The sequence below is a fragment of the Malurus melanocephalus genome, unplaced genomic scaffold (assembly GCF_030028575.1).
Source record: "Malurus melanocephalus ecotype Western Australia unplaced genomic scaffold, MMel_1.1 scaffold_0, whole genome shotgun sequence".
Classification (NCBI taxonomy): domain Eukaryota; kingdom Metazoa; phylum Chordata; class Aves; order Passeriformes; family Maluridae; genus Malurus; species Malurus melanocephalus.
This window is the reverse complement of record NW_026623232.1, coordinates 2,947,712-2,968,380: the sequence shown is the minus strand read 5'-3', so window position 1 is coordinate 2,968,380 and position 20,669 is coordinate 2,947,712. Positions and strand designations below refer to the sequence as shown.

The 20,669-nt window shown below is 36.3% G+C and overlaps 1 protein-coding gene across 6 annotated transcripts in view; it reads left to right on the top strand.

Moving 5' to 3' along the window:
- The window catches only part of BAZ1A (bromodomain adjacent to zinc finger domain 1A), a 63,628-nt gene that overhangs the window by 25,612 nt on the left and 17,347 nt on the right, over nt 1-20,669 (top strand). For 4 of the 6 annotated variants that reach the window (XM_057364874.1, XM_057364957.1, XM_057364701.1 and 1 more), the window contains 14 exons: nt 1,543-1,630; nt 3,360-3,494; nt 3,995-4,097; nt 6,139-6,305; nt 7,097-7,192; nt 9,635-9,773; nt 10,189-10,335; nt 12,691-12,786; nt 12,915-13,139; nt 13,747-13,912; nt 14,176-14,289; nt 15,430-15,554; nt 17,332-17,940; nt 20,458-20,621. In XM_057364874.1, the coding sequence (XP_057220857.1) occupies nt 1,543-1,630; nt 3,360-3,494; nt 3,995-4,097; nt 6,139-6,305; nt 7,097-7,192; nt 9,635-9,773; nt 10,189-10,335; nt 12,691-12,786; nt 12,915-13,139; nt 13,747-13,912; nt 14,176-14,289; nt 15,430-15,554; nt 17,332-17,940; nt 20,458-20,621 (2,374 nt within the window). The remainder of the gene's footprint in view (nt 1-1,542; nt 1,631-3,359; nt 3,495-3,994; nt 4,098-6,138; nt 6,306-7,096; nt 7,193-9,634; nt 9,774-10,188; nt 10,336-12,690; nt 12,787-12,914; nt 13,140-13,746; nt 13,913-14,175; nt 14,290-15,429; nt 15,555-17,331; nt 17,941-20,457; nt 20,622-20,669) is intronic. The other 2 variants (XM_057365113.1, XM_057365038.1) reach the window with 1 other exon arrangement.

The window sequence follows — 20,669 nt, the reverse complement described above, 5'->3', positions numbered from 1 at the left end:
CACATTTTAGTAAGCAAAAGAATTAGTGTTCATTGGCTACAAATTACATAATACTGAGTAGTATTGTTTTCTRTTGGTTAATGATTCCAATTAATTGATTAATTATTGCATTTTATGCTAATTAGTCCACATGCTCWGTCTTTCTCTTTTGAGTCAGTGGGTTTCTTGGGTCRGGGGTCCTGAGTCGGTGGCYACAGATCTCCCCCTGAAAGATTACCTTTTACCCTGTTRGAGCTGATTCAGCACAGTTGCTCAGTTGGGTTTCCTTATCGTGGGAGTTGTGGTAGCTGTCTTTGTRACCTTKGAATTCTGAATTCTTTGTGTCCACTGTCAGTGGGCATTCTTCATCCCAAGCTTTGTTAACCTCCCCCAGGTCTGAGACCATTGAAACATGTCCAGGCCTAAACCTTAGCAAGGCAGTCCTACCAACAAATGATACATTTTTCTAATGCCTGGACATCATTTGCAGGAACCAAATAACCAAGCTCTCTTTTTCATGGATTAAATTTCCCRTCTTGTTGATTAGGCTTAAGAGTATACAAAGATCAAACATCAAAGAACATACTTTTTTAAGAAAATTTTTATATATTCCACATGTTGCAATACTGTGATTTCTGATATTTTGACTGCTGTTGTGATTGATGGAGTAGGTGGTGAAAGTCTGAGAACTCAATAAATGATAAACAACTACTGCCRTTGTGAGCACTCTCTGATAGCATTGCTGCTGTGAAATGTTGGAGCAGACATGGACAATCAGATTGATTTAAAATAGAAGGGTGTAGAGATTTTGCTTCCTAAATAACAAATTTGTCTCAAATTTAGTTACAATACATGTTTAGAGTAGATTGTGCATCAAAACTTACATAAACTGCATGCTGTAAACAAACTTCAATTTGGGTGATTCCAAGTTTTTTAGTTCYAGCACAAATCAGGATTTGTTTTCATTGACTGCTCCTGTGTAGTTTTTTCCTTCCCATGAATTTGTACAGGTTCGCTGGAGTGCCAGGAGCTGGTAGAGTGCACACTGTCCTGTAGAAAGGAGTGGCATGGCTTGACTGAGTTGTGTCTATATTCACTTTCTAATTTATTTGCTTGCCTCCCCGCTTAAGAGATGTGAATGCTGCTTTCCTGCTGTCCCTGTTTGTTTCTTTGTMTTCCCTCACTTCCAAAACAATCAGAGTTGTTTTATTTGGGAATTTTAAGAAGTATTTTAGGGGGTYTAATGTGGATCAAAGGGCTGTGGAGTTTATATGTGTTTATAAAAGAGGATTTAACAGAATCTTCAAAACAAAAATTGCAGATGCATAAAGTAGTTTAAGTACTACTTGGGTTTTGTTTTATTCATAAGGAAAATTTTCATTCAGTTGAGGTTTCAAAGATTGGTTGTTAATTACAATAGTAAGGATGTTATTTATAATTTAGAAAATAAGAAAAAGATCAGTCATATTGGCTATCACATGTATTCTTGCACGTGTTTTTGACWGTACTTAAACAGTAATTAAAGATGTTAGTTGATAATACTACCTTTCTTTCTTACTACAGCCGGAGGAAACATCTCTTCTCTCGTGACAGACTTAAACTTTTTCTGAAACAACACTGTGAACCACATGATGGAGTAATTAAAGCTAAGGTAAGTAAGAAGAAATGATTTATGGGATAGAATATTGACATCGTTCAGGTTTTTGTTTCCCTCCCCTCCACTCTTCTCGCTGCTCAGAGCTCCTTTTTAAAACTACATCWGTGTAACTTTTCGTATGTATAATACACTTTTCCAAAATAAAAGGTGAATATTTCAACTTTTTGTTCAAAAAACCAAAGGTTTTTAACTCCTGCTTGTACACAAGATTATAATTTTTCTGTACATGAAGCATAATTTTTTRATTTCTTCTTTGGCTATTAGCTTAGACAAATCTCCAAAATAACAAAAAAAGAGCATTTACTTAGCAAAATTTTATTTGTTAGAACATGATGTACTTTTGCTTAGTCTAGCACATGAGTTGTTTTCATTCTTCAAGGTATGCAGCTGGTATTTYTAAGTCAAATAAAAATGAACTGTTTCTGTTTTGGTACAGTAAGCTAATATTATTATGTTCTAATACTTTTAGCTGGAAAATGTTTTATGGTAGATTGAATTCAATCTCCAGATCTTYGGTGAGACAGACGTTCCAAAGGGTTTAGATAGCTGGAATAGGATTTTGAGAAGGCCTTGGATGTTGAGTATGCATGTTTTTGTAATCYTAGATATGTGGTGATAGGAAGTACAAACACATCTTCATGGGCGCCAGATGGCTGAGAATTTGGGTTCAGCTTTTCCCACAAGGCAGCAATTTTCCTTGTCTTGCTTGCTGTGCCACAAGAGATCCTGGACTCTTTCACTGTGTATTGCAGCCTTGACCCTGAAATTCTTGCTATCTTCTTGTTTTCAGAAAGGAGCAGGACTTTTTATTATGTCTGGTATTTTCTCATACAGCCATGTAGCTGCTCATTCTGCACAGGAAGGCTTGGAGAGATGAGAGTCATTGAGAGTCTTGCCTCTGRAAGTTGGGGAAAATTACACAGGCAATGAATTTCTAAATAAGTTYGTAACTTGAGAGTCTTTCTCTTCTAAAGAAATGGAAATAGAAGAAAATATAGCTGAAAGGGATAGACTACCCTATTCCTTGGGTTTGTTAGTGATCATGTTGATCCAGCTCACCATACCAAATCAAGGATTAGTGATTTGTTAGTGATGCTTTCCAGAGCCTCAGGAAARTTGTTATATTCTGTATATATGTATTTGTCATCTTGTCTTTCTTTGGGCTTTCTGTCGAAAGCCCTCTTGCTGATTGCCTTGCAGTTCAGTTATCTGAACATGTTCTGTTTGGAATGTCTCCTTKGTATCCTCATTTGTGTTGGCCTGTAAGGGCAGACTTCCTGAAGTCATCAGGCTCAGAAAGTAGACTTGAAAAGAAACTTTGGCAATTTGGAACAATCTTCCTCCAGAAATAAATACCTACATAATAGAGAATTATGTAATTCTTTGATAGCTTTCTTCTTYTATCTCTCAAAAGTCATTCTTGACACACTAAAAGTAATTCTCTAGGAAGACTGTGTCCARCTGTGTTTGCTAAAAGGCATATAAGGAAATAATATCATACCAAATGAAGCCAAATTCTAGTTTCAGATGTTGTTTTCCACTTGGTAGATTAACTCTTCGCTTAGACTATTTCAAAGCTTTATTKGTTATCCTCAGTTAACCAGTTGGTGAACATGGTTACTTCTATTGTCTTTTTTTTAAATTAATGATTGTTTAATTATCTTATCTTTATAAAAAGGTAAGAGTTTCACAGTGAATATCTATTTTTGTCTTTCTTACTAAGGCAACATCAGTTGAAAAATATAATCTAGCAGAACAACACTTCTCCTATTTCTTTCCTGATGAACCACCCACATTTATCTTCAGTCCTGCAAGTAGACGGCGAGGGCGACCTCCGAAGAGGGCATCTGCAAGTCTTGTAAGTAATAACATTTTTAATCTCAAATGAAGACACATCAGCCTACTCTGTTAAGCTTTCCATTTGTCTGAATCTTCAGAGAATTTGCAAGTTGACATTGTGCTTTTTTATTTTGAGGGCAATTGGGATATATTCCACAGTTGCTTCTAAAGTGATTGCTTTATGGTCAACTTGGTAAAAGGGATCATACTTGATATGTTATGTTCTCATTTTTATCATTATTTCTRTGATCCCATCAAGAAACTATTTTTTAGCGTGTTGTGATGACACAGAGAGTACTTGTCCATTCTGGGATTAATAAATAATTTGCTAAAAACTTTATTTGAACTCTTAGACACAATTATGTCACTTACTTTTATTTAACACAGAGAATCGCAATCGCAAAAGTACTTTGTTATGTTCTAGAGAACAGTTGCAAAATTGGGAATATGTTTTGCTGRTCATTTCACTGTAGGTATTATGTTCTTTTTTTGCTTCTCCACCTCCAAATTCTCTATCAGGAGGACAGTATTACTGCTAAACAAAACACCCCAGGAAGCAGAAGTAAAGTATCAAGGGAAAGGGCAAGGTTCCAGAAGCAAAAAGAAGATGTGCAGGCCATAGGTAAGTTAAAGTTTAGTCATATGACCAGTAGAACCAGTTTTTGCAGGTTTGAGAGYAAGCCATAATTAGAGTATTTTTGGGGTTGTACCTTTCAAAGGGAAAATGTAATAAGAGTGTACTGCCACACCACTATGGCCAAGTGCTCATTTCAGTGGTTAGAACAGCTGTTTCCTGATATTTTGTTTTCCTTTTTAGTTAACTAGACTGGGGAAATGTAGGAAGCTTGTGATCCAACTGTATTGATTTCTCTCTCAGATAAATAAAGAGCTCAAKAATTTTTTGTGGAAGCTTGGATGGTGAAGTCATGTGTAAATTTTACCTGCTGAAAATATATCAAAACATGAACATGTAACACAAGTCAGTTCAATATTCCATTTACGCATTTTCCTAATATAACAGTCTCGTAATTTACAATAACTGAAATGTATTCTTAATTTTTCTGATTTAAAAGAGCACAAAACACTTCAGAGATTTCTRGTTTGGACTGACTGATTTATTCTGGCTTGGTTTTGACCTGTTCCTGATTGATTTAAACTTGATTTCAAATGAAGTAAGGGGACCCATATGCCTTTTGTATGGGTTTACTAGGTAAGCTAGTTTACTAACTAGGTAAACTAGATACACCTTCTTGAGGACACAAAGTTCAGACAAGGAGATACAAACCAGAAGAGTAAGCACTCATGTCCTTCCTAAGAAAAGGTGTTCATCTGTGGAAATGGTTTATTGAACTTCTGGTTCCAGCGTTTAATTTCTTTGAACATAGAATGTCTTAAGATGGCAAGTACATTTCGAAATTACCTATTCCAACATTGGTTTAAATAACTGCAAAGTTGTTTGATGCTGCTTTAGGCCTGTCCTTTGTAGGAGAYGGGGACACTAGAATTTCATGTTTTCCATTAAACTTGTATGTCCACATTTTTGCACAACACTCATCTATTTGTTCRTGTGCTGGGAATGACAGCATAGAACGAGGTAACAGCTGATCAGTATCCAAGCTGCTTCCTCTCTTGTATGGACAGGAACTACAGCTTCTAGAAGACTAGTTAAGGCACATTTTCGCAATGTGAAAAGGTAGCAAAACGCAGAGTACTTTGAAAAATTAACCTTCTCAGTATGTCAAAGACCCTGGAGGATCAGCTTCATTGCATCTGTTCGCTGGTAGAGACATTGCTGGTATGTGCGGTAGCTCTCTGTAGAAGAAACCTAGCCCATTTTCAGAATGTTTTAGGAAAATATAGTTAAAATCTTTATTTTAGTACTATTCCATTTTTAAGAGTAAGGATCTTTCCCCATTTTATTCACTTAATGTTTCTAGCTTCCCTGTTCATTCAATTAAAAGAATAAAACCCCCTTTTATTTGTTAGCCTATGTATGGTTGACAGGCACTGTCTGTCCACAGAAAGGGGAAATTTGTATTCTGTTGTTCTTTTACAGATGACTGCAAAGAAATCTGCATCTCCTTAGGGAGTAGCATTTAGTATCATTTGAAGTTCAGCTTAAACTGTGTAGCTGAAGTAAAATTTGAGCAAAACATACTGAAATACTGCATAGGTTTCAAMTGTATTGACTTTTCAGTAATTCAGTAATAGCTAAATATTTAAAGATCCCTTATTTAAAGGTTTTTACTGTCACAGATATTTCATAGTTGTGTGCCACACCTGGTTGTGACACACTTTTATTAACCGATCATTACTAAGTGTTACTGTAATTATATGTGGTTGGAATCAGTTCTCATCTTTATATGTCAATTGATAGAAATCATTAAACAAGTAATAACCTTCTGTATCTTTAYAAAACGAGATAAATATAACTTTATTATTGTGATGACAACCTCATAAAACACATCTAATATTTAGGCTTGAAACTCTTATTCTGTAAAGAAGTTTCAAGTGTTTGAATTTCTGGTTGGTGTGGAAACAATTCCATCTTTGTACCAATATCTTTTGCATATGGTAATTATGAAAAGATCAGGCTGTTTATCAGTTAGAACTAACATTCTACAAGAGAAAAAAATAACTTAGTTTTTTTTTTCCTTTTACAGCTTTTGAAAAAGCTAAATTAAAACAAGAGAAGGCAAATGCTATTGAAGCTAGAAAAAAGGAGAAAGAAGATAAGGAAAAAAAGAGAGAAGAATTAAAGAAAATTGTGGAAGAAGAAAGGATGAAAAAGAAAGAAGAGAAAGAGAGACTCAAAATAGAAAAGGAAAAAGTAATGCATTTTAAGTATATATATGTTTCATATAGGAACAGTATAATGGATTTCTGGTTTCCTTGTTTCTTGCTGTTTCAAGTTATTTTCTGTTAAACATTTTAAGTTCCTAGAAATGCACTTTAGAAGAATAGGTGGTTACAAGATTAGAACATTGGTTTGTGTTTCTGGATAACATTCTCTTCAATTTTAGTTTACAAAAAGTTCATTTTCAATTTGAACTTACTTCTGAAGTAATGTGGTGGGCTTGGGTTTTTTTTTTGCCAATAATACATAAAAATACATAAATACATTCTATTTGATAGTTGTCTTCTCTAAAGAATCTGTACTGCATCAGATTGACAGCTATGTAATGATTGTGGGTATCTGTGGATTTTTTCGGGTGTAAACTGCTAAATAACTTTTTGTTAACTTGAATGAAGAAATTGTATGTTCCACTACATTTTAGCACATCCACATTCATCGTCTTATTTGGATGGTCTCTTTAGAGGCAGCTTTCATAAATCTTATATTGCTTCTGTGATTTTTTTTTCTTTAACCACTTCCATTAAAAAGAAGACAAAACTCAAAACGCCCCCCAACAAAAACAACCACTAATCCAACCAAGTATCACCATATGTAAATATTTTTGCTAGTATCATTTTATACAAAATAAAAATTAATAGATTGTTCCACTTTTATTAAATGTGATGTTTTACTTTTCAGTATGTTGAATAGTAGGTTGCGCAGTTTTAGAAATTGCAACAGTGCCATGAGGGAATATTTTATACACAACTGTGACATTTTTTCAGGAAAGAGAGAAGCTGCGTGAGGAAAAAAGAAAATATGTGGAATACCTGAARCAGTGGAGTAAGCCTAGAGAAGATATGGAGTGTGATGACCTTAAGGTATGATTGAATTTTGAATAGCTCAAGACTGTAGTTTGCAGGGTCTCCAGACTGATTAGATTCCCTAATGCAGAGGCAAATCTAGGTCTGATTGGGATGCTAGGGGCTGTGAGTCACCTGCAGTGTGTAATACATATTTCCTAGTGGCATTGTTAATAGGATCGTCTACATCTGCATTTTTAACCTCTAGAAAAGCCTTATAAACTGTACTCAGTTYACACAGGGAGTATGTTCAAAGTTACTGACTGGAGAGTATTAAGTATTCCTGATTTTTCTCTTCAATATATAAGATGAGCTCACTTAGAAAAAATGTGAGTTACTTAAAAGATGTGAAAAAAACGAAAATATTGACTGCAAAAGGTAAAAAAGACATTGGTTTGTTACTCCCTGTGGCATTCTTTTGCTTTAAAGTGTAGCATTATTCTAGATGTACTATAATATACTATATATATAATGTTTAATGAGCATCTTTCATGATGATACTGGAACCCTATAGAAAGTAAAAAGAATTTGCTTCTCAAAGAACTTAGGTTTCACATAAGAATATAGTGTGGCTGTRTGCAACATAAGATTTTCTAGTGTTATACATTTATGTACACTTTATTGTGATTAATTTTGGCATAGGATAGTGAAAGGAGGCAAATAGTGAGAAACATAAGGATGAGAGTTTGAGATACACAGGGAAATGTAACAGAAGTGCAAGGAGGGCAAGTGGAAATAGAGGAGAGTGTTAAATTAATTCAAGTGAAAGCATTGATTGGGAGGGATATGAGAGGTGAATACATTTCCAAGGTAAGCTGCAGGGCTGTTGAAGATGAGAGTGAAAACTCTTAGCCATGTAGAAAGGGAAAGCAAACTGAAGAAAAAGAAAAGACCATTGCTGAAAGGAGATCAAGTTGTGTAGACAGTGCTGCTGTGTTTCTGCTGGAAAGAAAGGAAAAGCAGTGTCATCACYACAGTGGGACTGCTGCTCTACTCTGCCCACTCTGCACTGGTGCAACCTCACTTTGAGTACTGTGTGAATTTTGAGGCACTGCAATATAAGAAAGACACTGGACACTCTCTAATAGTTTAGAGGAGGGAAGAAAGGATGGTGAAGGGCCTGGAGGGAAAGCCAAATAAGGAATGGCTGAGGTCACTTGGTCAACCTGGAGGAGACTGAGAGGGCACCTCATCACAGTCTACAAATTCCTGGTGAGGGGTAGAGGAGGGGCAGGCACTCTCCTGAGTTGAGATCTCCTGATCTCCTTTGTGTGGTTACCACTGACAGGGCCCAAGGGAACGTCCTGAAGTTGTTCAGAGGAGGTTAGGGTTGGATATTAGAAAAGGGTTCTTCACCCAGAAGATTGTTGGGCACTGGAACAGGCTCCCCAGGGAAGCGGGTCACGGCACAAAGCCAGACACAGTTCAAGAAGCATTTRGACAATGCTCTCAGGCACATGGTGTGACTTGGGGTGGTGCTGTGCAGGGCCAGGAGCTGGACTTGATGATCCTTGTGGATCAGTTCCAACTCAAAATAACCTGTGATTTCATGATTCTGTAAATTGACAAGAATATGAAAAAGGATGAGTTTAGTTGAGAGCTGCATTTGAAAAAAAATCCTCTCTCTGGAAATTTATCAAATATTTAACTGTGTTCTTCTGAAGCATAGTATTGGTTTTCTTCTTTTTATTATTTGTGAACTGCCACATTTGTGGAAAGGAGACATCCTTTCCCCAAATTCTGGAAATTGTTCAACTGTGTCTGCTAAGAAACAGTAAATCTTGAAGAGTTATATGAAGACAGTAATTTCAAAATCAAGCTTGATGTTAGGCACTGTTATCTGTGATTTGGAGGTGGTGTCTCTGTTAAGTGGTCTTGTTACATGGTTACAGCAGCTCCCTTTAATATGTCCTCAGCTACCCTAAGTGCCTTACAAGGGCAAAACACCCAGTACCAGAACACACGGGTGTTAGACATGATCTTGCATATCCTAGTATTAGAAAGGTGTGTTTTATTTGAACATGTTGGGTTTTTGTTTGCTTGTCTTTGCAAGCAATCATAAGTAACTTTTAAGAATGTGCTTATTTTTGCTTGTCTGGGCAGTTACGAAATTGAAATTCAAAACTCTTGTGAAATAATACAGGTATAAAGGAGAAATTTTCACAGACAATATTCTTACAGTGAGATTAATTTCATTTAATAAAGATGCAAACTTCATGAACATTAATAAACTCCTTTCTCAAAAAGTTTTGCATTCAAGTTGCATGTTCGTTGGTTTCCAAAGTTAGTACTATCACCAGCATTGCCACGATAGCTCATTATGTGTCCTGTGGGACTCTTTTTACTAATAATGTAAAGAAATTCAGTACATTCCTTAGAATAATAGACTCTCTAGTTTTAATCACCCGTGTGCTCTGCAGAAAGCAAATGCAATACTAAGTTGTCCCATTTGGTTTGTAGGAACTTCCCATTCCACTGCCAGTGAAGACGAGACTTCCTCCTGAGATCTTTGGTGATGCTCTGATGGTTTTGGAGTTTTTACATGCTTTTGGGGAACTTTTTGATCTTCAAGATGAATTTCCTGAAGGAGTGACTTTAGGCAAGTTTTCATTTATGTGGCAAGGTGCCCCAGTTTGGTGGTGTCCCTTTTTCTGCCAAACAACATCTTAAGTGCACCCACTGTTTGGCTTTATTCTGTCAGTGCTAACACATGGGTATCAATCCAGTTTCCATTTCACAGTCATCTCTGCATTGTTTGTAAAATCAAAATTAATTTTGGTGTATGAGTTGTTATTCTACTTACCAAAATATCTACTTGTACTTTTTTCTTGCAGTTACATATTAAGAAAACAGTTTTGTCAGCACTCTTTCTAGTGCTTAGGAATATATGCAGTAAATTATGGAAAAGTAACTTAACTGTCATACCTGAAGGAAAAAAATGTTTTCATTCTTCAGTACATAATTTGTTTTCCAACTTCACGGCAAAAGTGACACTTCTTAAACTTTATTCACAGAGGTTTTAGAGGAAGCTCTTGTAGGAAATGACACTGAAGGCCCACTATGTGAATTGCTGTTTTTCTTCCTGACTGCCATCTTTCAGGCAATGGCCGAAGAGGAAGAAGAAGTGGCCAAAGATCAAATAGCTGATGCTGAGACCAAAGGTCAGATCCTTAATTTTTCTGCTGAAATTGCACTGGAATTAACTTCAAGCTGCATGATTTCTGGCATTCCTTTGTTTAACCCTGTCTTCTTATGCATGGATGTTGTATGTAAATGGCCTTGTTTTTTCTCTTTTATCTGAAATTAAAGCCTTAAACTGGTCATGGAGTGCAGAATCAGGGATGAATAGAGAAAAAGGAAGCTCATTGTTACTATGACTGTATCCAGCAAAGCATAATAAACATTTAACAGCATTGCTTGTTTTTGGGAGGCGCAGGAAGCAACTTTACCTTCCTCCTCTTCCTCCAGCACTGTTACATGTTTCTCCTGAGGGTCAGGAAACAAGTAATTTTCCTAAGTATTCTCAAAGGTATCTGTATCTGTAAAAAAATCTATACCTAACTAGATTAAAAACTAAAACTTCCCCAGCAGAACTATAATGGAGGATTCACTATTCATTGTTCTTCAAGACTTGAGGGTATGTATCCACAGCTCCTGGATACTAGCGTGTGTGTACTCTTCTTTCCAGTAAAGAGTCTCAGGGTGACTGCCTTTTGGTCTTTGCTCTAAGGCTGACATTGCCCCCATTTTCAGAGGCATTTGGTGTACACTAACCACTGATCAGAGGGAAGTGCAGACTTYGTTACAAATTTGTGGTCCTGTGTTTCTGGACTGCCAAATTTGCTGACTAAAGAAGAAGCTTTACCCATCCTACTAGTTTTTATTTCATTAGAGGTAGAAGCATAAGAACGCTCCCTGTTTGAGGTCAAGTGAATTCCGTGGTGCCCCTGCAAGACAGATGTTTGAGAAACACAAAGGTTCCTTTAATTCCTCCCTTGAAGATTGTTTACTTTCATGCTTAAGATTTATGTCCAGTCTATAAATTACCTTTATATAAAGCATGGACACTACCTTTAATAACAAAAGCTGCTCTTCTTAATTGAATAAAGTTACAGATTTAATATGATGTTAATAAATTTAGACTGTATTTTAATTACTGTTAAATTTGGCAATGAACCCGTATTTGTTAACTACTGAGAACATTGCCTTGGCAATGCAGTGATTCCATTATCAGGTAATCAGGGAATAGTTGATTTGATTCTATGTTATTCATACGAGTGATCAATAAACATAATAAAATGTTCATATTTTAATTTGACTTAATGGKGCAAACAATTGCAAAAGCCTGCCATTTTGTTTCTAGATTAGCAGGATTGTGGGTAAAGCACTTCATTTATTATGTTTTACTTCCTTCAGAACTTTCATTTCTTGTCAGTCTTGTTTAGATATTAYCTTTCCCAGAAAAGAATTACATGGTTGGCTTTGTAATTCTGGCTAACCAAACTAGTAGTAGTCAGCATGTTTGCTCAGTTAAATTCTGTACAGGCAATGTTTCTGCAACAGAGAACACCATGGCTGTTTAGTTTTAGGATGTACAGTACTTTCTCAAACTGTGTTATGTAGAAAGGGAGAGATTAATTTTGTAGCRTCTGGGTGACAGATTTCAAACAAAATTAATCATAGAGCACTGTTGTGGATTTGCATTTTATGTAGTCTTAGTTTGGATTTGTGGTTTTGTTTTGACTTGGTGACTTTAACTGCTTAATAATTTGGATTTTAATTAAGTGAAATTGTTGAAGCAGCATGCAGTGCTGAAATAATTCTGCCAGCCCTCTGGAGAAATACCTGTAAGTGCTGAGGAGACCTTTGTTTAAGAAACAGGAATTTGCTGTTTCTCTCTTCCCTGTTTTCCTGGTCACTTTGCTTATGTATGATGATCATTAAGTGCAGGTGTGTTTGACTTGGTGAAATATGATTTAGTTGCAATGTCTCTGTAACTGTATTTGTGCAGACCAAGCTGTATCCAAGTTACAGACAGAAAGTAGAAGGTGAATGGTGCTAGCCAGTATCAAAATACATGATTGGTTTCAGTTATGCTTCCTAAAAACAAAACTATGATAAGAAAAACAGCTTATTTGGGGAAAGGAAATACAGGTATTCTTGCATTGCTGCTTGTCTGCGCTTTCAGGCGTGTTCCTGGATTTGCTTTTGCTGCCTTTTATGTTGCCATTGTGCATGTTTTGTGTGTTGTGGTTGCTTTAACAGCTTACATGGTGTTCTCCCTGTAAATAGCATGCAGTGCATGTCCTTAGCTCTTAGTTGGATTTTTTTAGTTGCATTTAAAGATCTTTAAATTTTAGTTTGGATGTTGAATTGACTTTTGAATACATTGATGCGTCTGTAAATATCRTCCCTCTTTTTGCTTTTTCTGCAACTCTAAAAACACAGCTTCCTTTCTTCCCCTCCACAGTACAAGTTTTAATTTGCACTAGAATAAAGTGTTTATTTCCTTAAAGATTTAACAGAGGCTTTGGATGAAGATGCAGACCCCACAAAATCTGCACTGTCTGCAGTTGCAACTTTGGCAGCTGCATGGCCCCAGTTACATCAGGGTATGTGTGGGTTTCACTTCTTGTTTTGTTACTGTTRTTATTTTGCTCTGTATTTTAAAGCACTATTTTTATATTAATCTACATTTAAATGTCTATATAAAATAACTGTTCATTTTTCTTGACTGTAGGCTGCAATTTGAAAAACTTGGATCTTGATAGCTGCACTCTTTCTGAGATTCTCAGACTTCACATTCTAGCATCAGGTGCTGATATAACATCAGCCAATGCAAAATACCGTTACCAGAAACGAGGAGGGTTTGATACTACTGATGATGCTTGCATGGAGCTGAGATTAAGTAATCCTGGTCTCTTGAAGAAACTTTCAAGTACCTCAGTGTATGATTTGTTGCCAGGTAATAAAAGACAATATGTGTTAGAGATTATTATATTACTCGCTAAGTGATCAAATTTGCAAYTGCTGACCAGTAATAGTCAAAATTTACTGTATTGTAGAGTAATTGAGGTTGGAAAGGCTCCCTGGGGGTCACGTAGACCAACACTCATCTCCTATGCTTCAGTCCCGCAAGCACATCCCACCACATCAGAGATTGCAGAGCTAGGAAGTCTCATTACTTCTGAGTAGCTTTTTTTTTTCCATTCCATTTAAAAAATGTTAGTGTTACTTGCAGGAGGGGATCTCTCTGGAAGAAGCATTGGAGTGTTTGATTCAGCCCCTGCTTTTTTTTTTTTCTGTTCTTATTTGGTCATTTGTTCATTATTTGGAAATGGAGAAAAAAATTCTATCTACTCTTATTTTATCTCTATTTTAAAGAAGGTTTGTGTCTCTGAGCAAAGCAGATGTGTTTTCAGGAAATGTCTCTGCAAATGCAGCTGGTGCACTACAAATGTTTGACTGTTCACTTGTTCTTGAGTGAGAACAAATCCAGTCTGGAGTCTGTAAGAGTTAAGCTTCTTATCAGTTGTATAGTGAAATATAAACATTGGTCCAAATTTTATTAGGAGAAAAGATGAAGATCCTTCATGCCCTCTGTGGGAAACTTCTGACTCTGGTCTCCACTCGAGATTTCATTGAGGACTCTGTTGATGTGCTACGACAAGCAAAACAGGAGTTCCGGGAATTAAAGGCAGAGCAGCATCGCAAAGAACGAGAGGCAGCAGCAGCAAGGTAGAGCTAGGATATGGAAAACTAAATCTTGGTGCTACAAATKCCTCGGTTGCCAAAGGCATATGACAAACAACAGTAGTGTTTCTGTTTTTTGCTGGTTTCTTGAGACTGTAGACAGGCGTGAAAAGTAGTTGTGCTGAATGTTATGTTTTCCCATGTTGCTGTAATTTTTTGATGATGTTTTAGTAGAAAAGAAAAACGATGTGTGCAGACCAGGTAGCAGATTTATTGCAACTGGTTTTCTATATCCTTCTTACCATTAGGATACGCAAGAAAAGAGAAGAAAGGTTAAAAGAACAAGAGTTAAAAATGAAAGAGAAACAAGAAAAGCTGAAGGAAGAGGAGCAAAGAATTCCTGCTGTAGAAATATCTGTTGGGTATGATATGTAGTATTACTGTGATATYTTATGACATAGCACTTTCAAATTTCATGACCAGACCTGACCTGTGTAGTTTCATTGACTTGATCATACACAAAGCCATATTTTAAGTGTATAGCCCTTAACGTTGATTTTATTTTTCTTCGTAGTGATGTAGAATTGATTTATGAAAGTGATTTATTTTTAAAATTAAATTATTAAATTGTATTATACTCATAATTCTGTTGAAAGCTTGACAAGAGAAACTTGCAAAATCTAGTTTGTTTTTTGCATTGCTGTGTCTTGCATTGATTTCATTTCTGTGAATATCTTCATACATACTGTTATAGTTAATTTTTAATTTGAGGAATTGATCTGATCTGAGCTAGATAGTACTGACCTCACATAACAGTTTGTGAATCAAATTTAACAGCATTAAAAAAATGCTGGCTTATGCCAGCTGATCTCCATAAAACCAGAGGGTTTTCATTATGTTAATAAAACTGTATGGTGTCAGGTGGTAAGATTCCGGCACATGCAGCTGTRTATGATTCCAGGAAGAAAATCAAGCAATGCTATATCTTTGCCTGCATGACAAAGGTTAAATAAATAAAAGTTTAATAAATCTGCTTGTAAAATGTGGCCATGGGCAAGTAGTAGATTTGTGCTATGTTTCGGAAATTATAGTTGAGAAAAAAGTAAAATAAATGGTTCCCTGTAAAAACTGCCTGTGGTTCTGTAGGTTTTTAATTCTATTTGTAGATGAGGCAAAAATGTGTAACAAGCATTTTACAGAATGGTATGTTTTGGGGAGGAAACTTTTCTTAGATATGAAAATTTACATGAATAGAACTACACTAAGGTATCTCTGGAAAGGATCTAATTATAATAATACTCTTCAAATGAAAGTCTGGGTATCAAAGAGCAGGTTTTAGTCTTTAATAYAGAACTTCACATTTACAGTTCAGTGCATTTCTTTTGGGTTTGACTTACGGTTTACTTTTAAAAGCATTAAAAGTATTTTACTGGCTTGAGTACTTGGGAGAGAGAAGTAMTCTTTGTGTCAAAGATGCCGCATATTTTAGTGTATTTTTTATCATTCAGCTTACGTTATATGGTTGGTTTGTTAGTCACCTTTTGCTTATTTTGTTGTGTCAGGGAGGAGGAACGGGAAGACCTTGATACTAGTACAGAGAGCAAAGAGATGGAACGGAAAGAGCAAGACATGGACACAGTCACAGAGGATGAAGAAGAGCTGGGACCAAACAAAAAACGACGCAGAGGTAACGCTATAATGAATTTGAGTGCCTGTATACCTACACCTGGCAAGCTCTTGTGTTTTRTAGTAAAAGTATCAATCTTTACTGTAATTTTTTTAAAAGACAAAAATCCACACCTGAACATGATTATAATGGGCTACAAAGTGCTGCATTGAGCCAGACAGAGTAGTTTTTATGGTCAGCTATATGCTCTGTCACACTTAGGTTTCTTCTGTCTTCATACTTGCTGTGTGGATTCCTCTTTTGTCTAAAAAATGTCAGCCTGTTGCATAACAAACCATTGTGAGTACTTCCCCTCATAGAGACAGTTGCAGGAGTTTCATCAAATAGGCAATAGTGCGGTTTAGGGACATYTTTTGTTCTGTGGTTTTGGTTTTTTTTTGTTGTTGTCGTTGTTGTTTAGGTTGCTTTGGGGGGCTTAGCTGTTTTTTTCCCTTTGGTTGGGTTTGGTGTTTTTTTTGTTTTTGTGTAGTTTTGTTTGGTTGGTTTTTTGTTTTGGTTTTGGGGGGGTTGTTTTGTTTGTTTGGGGTTTTTTTCTGTGGCTTTTGGGGGGTTTCTTTTTTTGTTAGTAAACTGCAAAACCAACTAGTATATCAAAAGAAAATGTTATATCAAGCATTTGGGTGTAGTTTGATAATGAGACAGCATGCCTCCTATACAAGAAGAAAACTGGACTTATGMCTAGATTTAATTTCCTTTAATTTAACTTCCTGGCAGTGTGCTAGTAGGAGCTGCAGTGCAGTACATGGTGCAGCCTACTGTTGCTAACTAAACATAGATGTCACCACAGGAGGATGATTTGTTGATGGCTTTGGGCTGCTAGCTCATCTGTATCTCTCTGCTGGGACAGCTTTGTGCTGGTATCTGTGCCAGTGAAAGTCATGGGTAATTGTGGACTTAAGTTGCAAACTTGTACAGCTCCTAACAGTACCTGGGATGGAAATTGAGTCATTCAGTAATACAGATTTGCRTGTTTATTACAGCTTTGTCATGGCAAAGCAATGAGAACCTAAGCACAATTTCAGGTTTCTCAAATACCCATGTTTGAGACGTTGTGACTGGTTGACACAGAAGTGTTATTACTTCATTCCTACAACTYGGGAACTCCAGGTCACAGTGGGAACATGTGGAAATTGAATGCTGACAGACCTTTCAGGTTGCATGTATCAATTATGAGACCAGAACTTACTACTTTGGTAAACTAAAGATGCGAACTGAAATACTTTCAGCTGGTACAAATTGAGGTGTGGAAAGWAATAGTAAATACATTTAAAAACTAAAGTGATTAAGTAAGATACCCGAGTTTGCCATTAAAACACTTATATAGGGATTCTGGTCTTTCTGAGACAATTGGGAGTTTAAGATCRTAATTTTGAGTATGATAAATTAAGTCTAAGTCATAGTTTGTATTCAATAATGAAATAGCTAGAATTTTACTTTATCATTATAAGATGTTTCTCTAATACATTTTTGAGTTCTTAAAATTTTTGTTCTTTTTGCACGGTATTGAAGATGACACTGTCAATAAATGAGACTTTGTCTAGTTTCTGCAAAGTGAAGATGTATTTAAAGTGGCTACTCCTTCATCAAGGAAATGGGTGTTAATCACTTGATCTTTTCTTTAATAAAACCAGTATTGACTCTTGACTGAGCTGATGGTCTTCTAACAGTTCAAGTTTAAATTACCAGAAAGGGACAGAACTAAAGCTGCCCTTTACTTGAGTTTTTGGTTTCAAAGATACCTGTAAWTTAATTGCTATCACACTTCTTTTAACTTTAGGAAGGAGAAGCCAAAATGGATTTAAAGAATTTACAAGACAAGAAGAGACTACTTGTGAAAAGAGTGAACCTCTTACTGCTGAAGACAAGGAAGCTTTAAAACAGGAACAACAAAAGAAAGAGAAGGAACTGTTAGAAAAGATTCAGAATGCAACAGCCTGCACAAATATCACCCCATTAGGTCGTGACCGTCTCTACCGACGCTACTGGATTTTCCCTTCTGTTCCTGGATTGTTTGTAGAGGAGGACTATTCTGGTCTCACAGAAGACATGTTGTTGCCTCAAACCTCTTCCTTTCAGAATAGCGGACAGTCTTGCACAAATGAACCTCAGGTATTCAGTAAAACTGGAGAGTCTTTGAAATCCTCTGAATCTACCTCCAATATTGACCAAGATTCACACACCAGTGTTGTTGTAGAGGTGCCAAGGCCAGTATACAAACCAAACCGTTGGTGCTTTTACAGTTCTCGGGAACAACTGGACCAACTCCTAGAGGCTCTCAATTCCCGAGGACATAGGGAGAGTGCCTTAAAAGAAACTCTTTTACAAGAGAAAAGTAGAATATATGAACAACTAAGCAGTTTTCCTGTGGAGAAATTCCATATTCCAGGTAAATGAAAGGTTTTTGGTCTTAATTTGCTTCTACAGGTATAACTTCTCTGTAACATTATGGAAATTTCTAATTCTAATTTAACTGTAATTTCTAAGATGTAAGAATTATTCTTAAACTTTGTTTCACTTGATGGAAAACACGTTTGGTTTTTTCCTTCCTTTTTTTTTTTTTCCCCTTGACAGACCTTTGTGGTATTTTCCAGTGTTCCATCCTAGAAAAAGCAGTAATTTTAAAGTTATCTCATACTTAGTAAACCAGGATTGGCTTTTAAACAAACAACTTTAGGAAGTAATTTTAGCTTTGGGGAAAGGTTACCTGGGGAATAAAGGTTACTATGCCCTAAAAAATARTGTARCTCTATTGGTTTTTACGTGGATTAACATCAGTGCAGTGGCATTTTGTGATATTATTCTTTTCTGCTTTATTTTTCCCTTCTTTTACTTTGGCAGACWGTACAGAAGGAAAGAGCAAGATAGCAGGTGTTTTTATGGATTTTTAAACATAGGACTGTACTGAAAACCTTCTAGATTTAGGATTTTTCCCTTTTCTCCTAGGCAGGTATTTTGCCATTTACTGGCAAGGCGTTGGCTTCAATCACTGATAAAATTCTGCACATACAAGCTTAGAGCTGGCTTGCTTATGGCTTGTTGGTGGGTAGAGGATGTTACCCAAGCGAGACTTCCTAGTGTAATGTTTAAGAAATGGCATTTTGTTTTCAATTACACTGAACTGCTGTTAGGATTTTGGGTTATTTGTATTGGGGCAAGGGAGAATATTAGCAGCAAACACGAATTCTGTTTTCCTGGAGTCTATATGCTAGGACATGCTATGAGCACATTAGATACTGCTGAATTTATAACTGATGTACCATTTCTTTTGGTGGAAACTAGCACAGTACAGAGTTTTTGTGTAGTAATTAAGCTTTATTTTGAGGCCTTTCTTCTGTATTTGAGTTTTTTTGGTTGTTCTCATCTTCTGAAACGTTTGAGTTTATTCATATGGTTCCTTATTTTGTTAATTGCTGTACCTTTATCTGTATTTTGTGTGCTGCTTTCTGCTCTGAAGCAACTTGATTTCCACAGTCATAGATTTTTCGTCTCTTTCAATGTTAGAATTGTAGAATAACATCGGTTTTAATAAAAAGAAGAAAAAGGCAGCTTAGAACTTCACTTTAATAGAGATCAAGAAAATTCAAATGCAGTGGTCCAATACCAATGGTGCCACCACTGTGTGACAAGCAGGGATAATTTGCCACATGTAGATGCACTTGGTTGGAAGCTTTTCTGCTGTGGACTCCAGATTTTGCCCTATTGCCTTCTCTCAAATGATTTGCAGGACAAGAGGGATTCTCCTGCACYGTACGCTGCGCTTCTGCCTTTATCAGTTTCCCCTTTAAAAGAGCACAGAAATAGAATTGATATGTGCTATTACTTGATCTTTTCCCAGCATTCACTAACTTTTCCTCATCAATTATTTGAAAAGTAGTTATTGCTTTTCTAGTTCTGCTTTAGAAAAAGTGTTGTATTTCAAGGATGCTTCCCACATCCAGGCATCAGAGCTACTAGTCTACATTTTGAGAGTATTTGCATGATTACTTTCAGTTACAGGGATTTGTTTCAGTGACTGAAAGCACCTTATAAATTCCTCCTGTGCTTTCTTAACATCTTTACAGTGTTATGTTTATTAAATGCCTCTTAAGTTCTTGCATGTACCTTCTCATCACTGCATTCAAAGGTTTAAAAGTGTTCACCACCTATGCAAGCACCAGTTTAGGATTTGGGCAAACTTTCAGCTCATTCCTATGGCTTTTGAATTTTTGCATAAACTTTGAGTTCTCTTAGGAGGAGATTTTTACTTGACAGCCCATCATCAACTCTGACCTTATTTTCATAAATTATCATGTTGTCTTGCACTTTTTTTCCCTGCCTTTAATTAGAGAACACAGTCAGTCTTGTCTGTGCCTGTATCATCTTATCATTTTGTTCTGTTTTGTTTTGTAAAGTTTTTAAAAGAGATTTTATCTTGTTCTGTTAGGTTTTATGATTTTCAGTTGTACATGCTTATTTTAAGTGTTTCTATGATAAAGATACATGCATAAAAGACAGCTGAAGAGTTCTCTTGTGAAGTAAGAACCATCAGATACTAGAAATGTAGCTTTATTCTCTTCTGGTTTTTTTTTTCCTCTTTGCACTTAAAGCAGGGTTGGTATTACTTATCTACTACTTTTGAAAGAATTTTAAGACAAAAGAACTACTTTTAAATTAGCAAGGATTTCTCTTACATGTTGGAATGAGTGGATGGCAGTCTATTGGTCACCCCTTGAAAGAATACCCTGCTTGGTTCAATCAGATGCCTTAGCTCGCACAGAGATGTTGGTGTTGGCARCTTGCTACAGGAAGGGAATCTTGAACCCATATGTTCAGCTTGTTCTGTCTTGTACTTTTGTTCCCTCCACCAACAGCTGCATTAAAGTAACAAGATCTGCTAACACCAAATTACTTGCTGTTCTTGCAGAAAAACCTCAAAGTGACATCAGATCTCCTATAGGACGGGGAAGGATGCAGATTACCCATGATGGGTCTCACATATCTGCAGAGAAGCAGCTTGAACTGAGACTTAGAGACTTTCTTTTGGACATTGAAGACAGGATCTACCAAGGAACATTGGGAGCTATTAAGGTATTTGTAAATTGTAGGAATGTAGGAACAGAGTGGTGCCATCAAGTC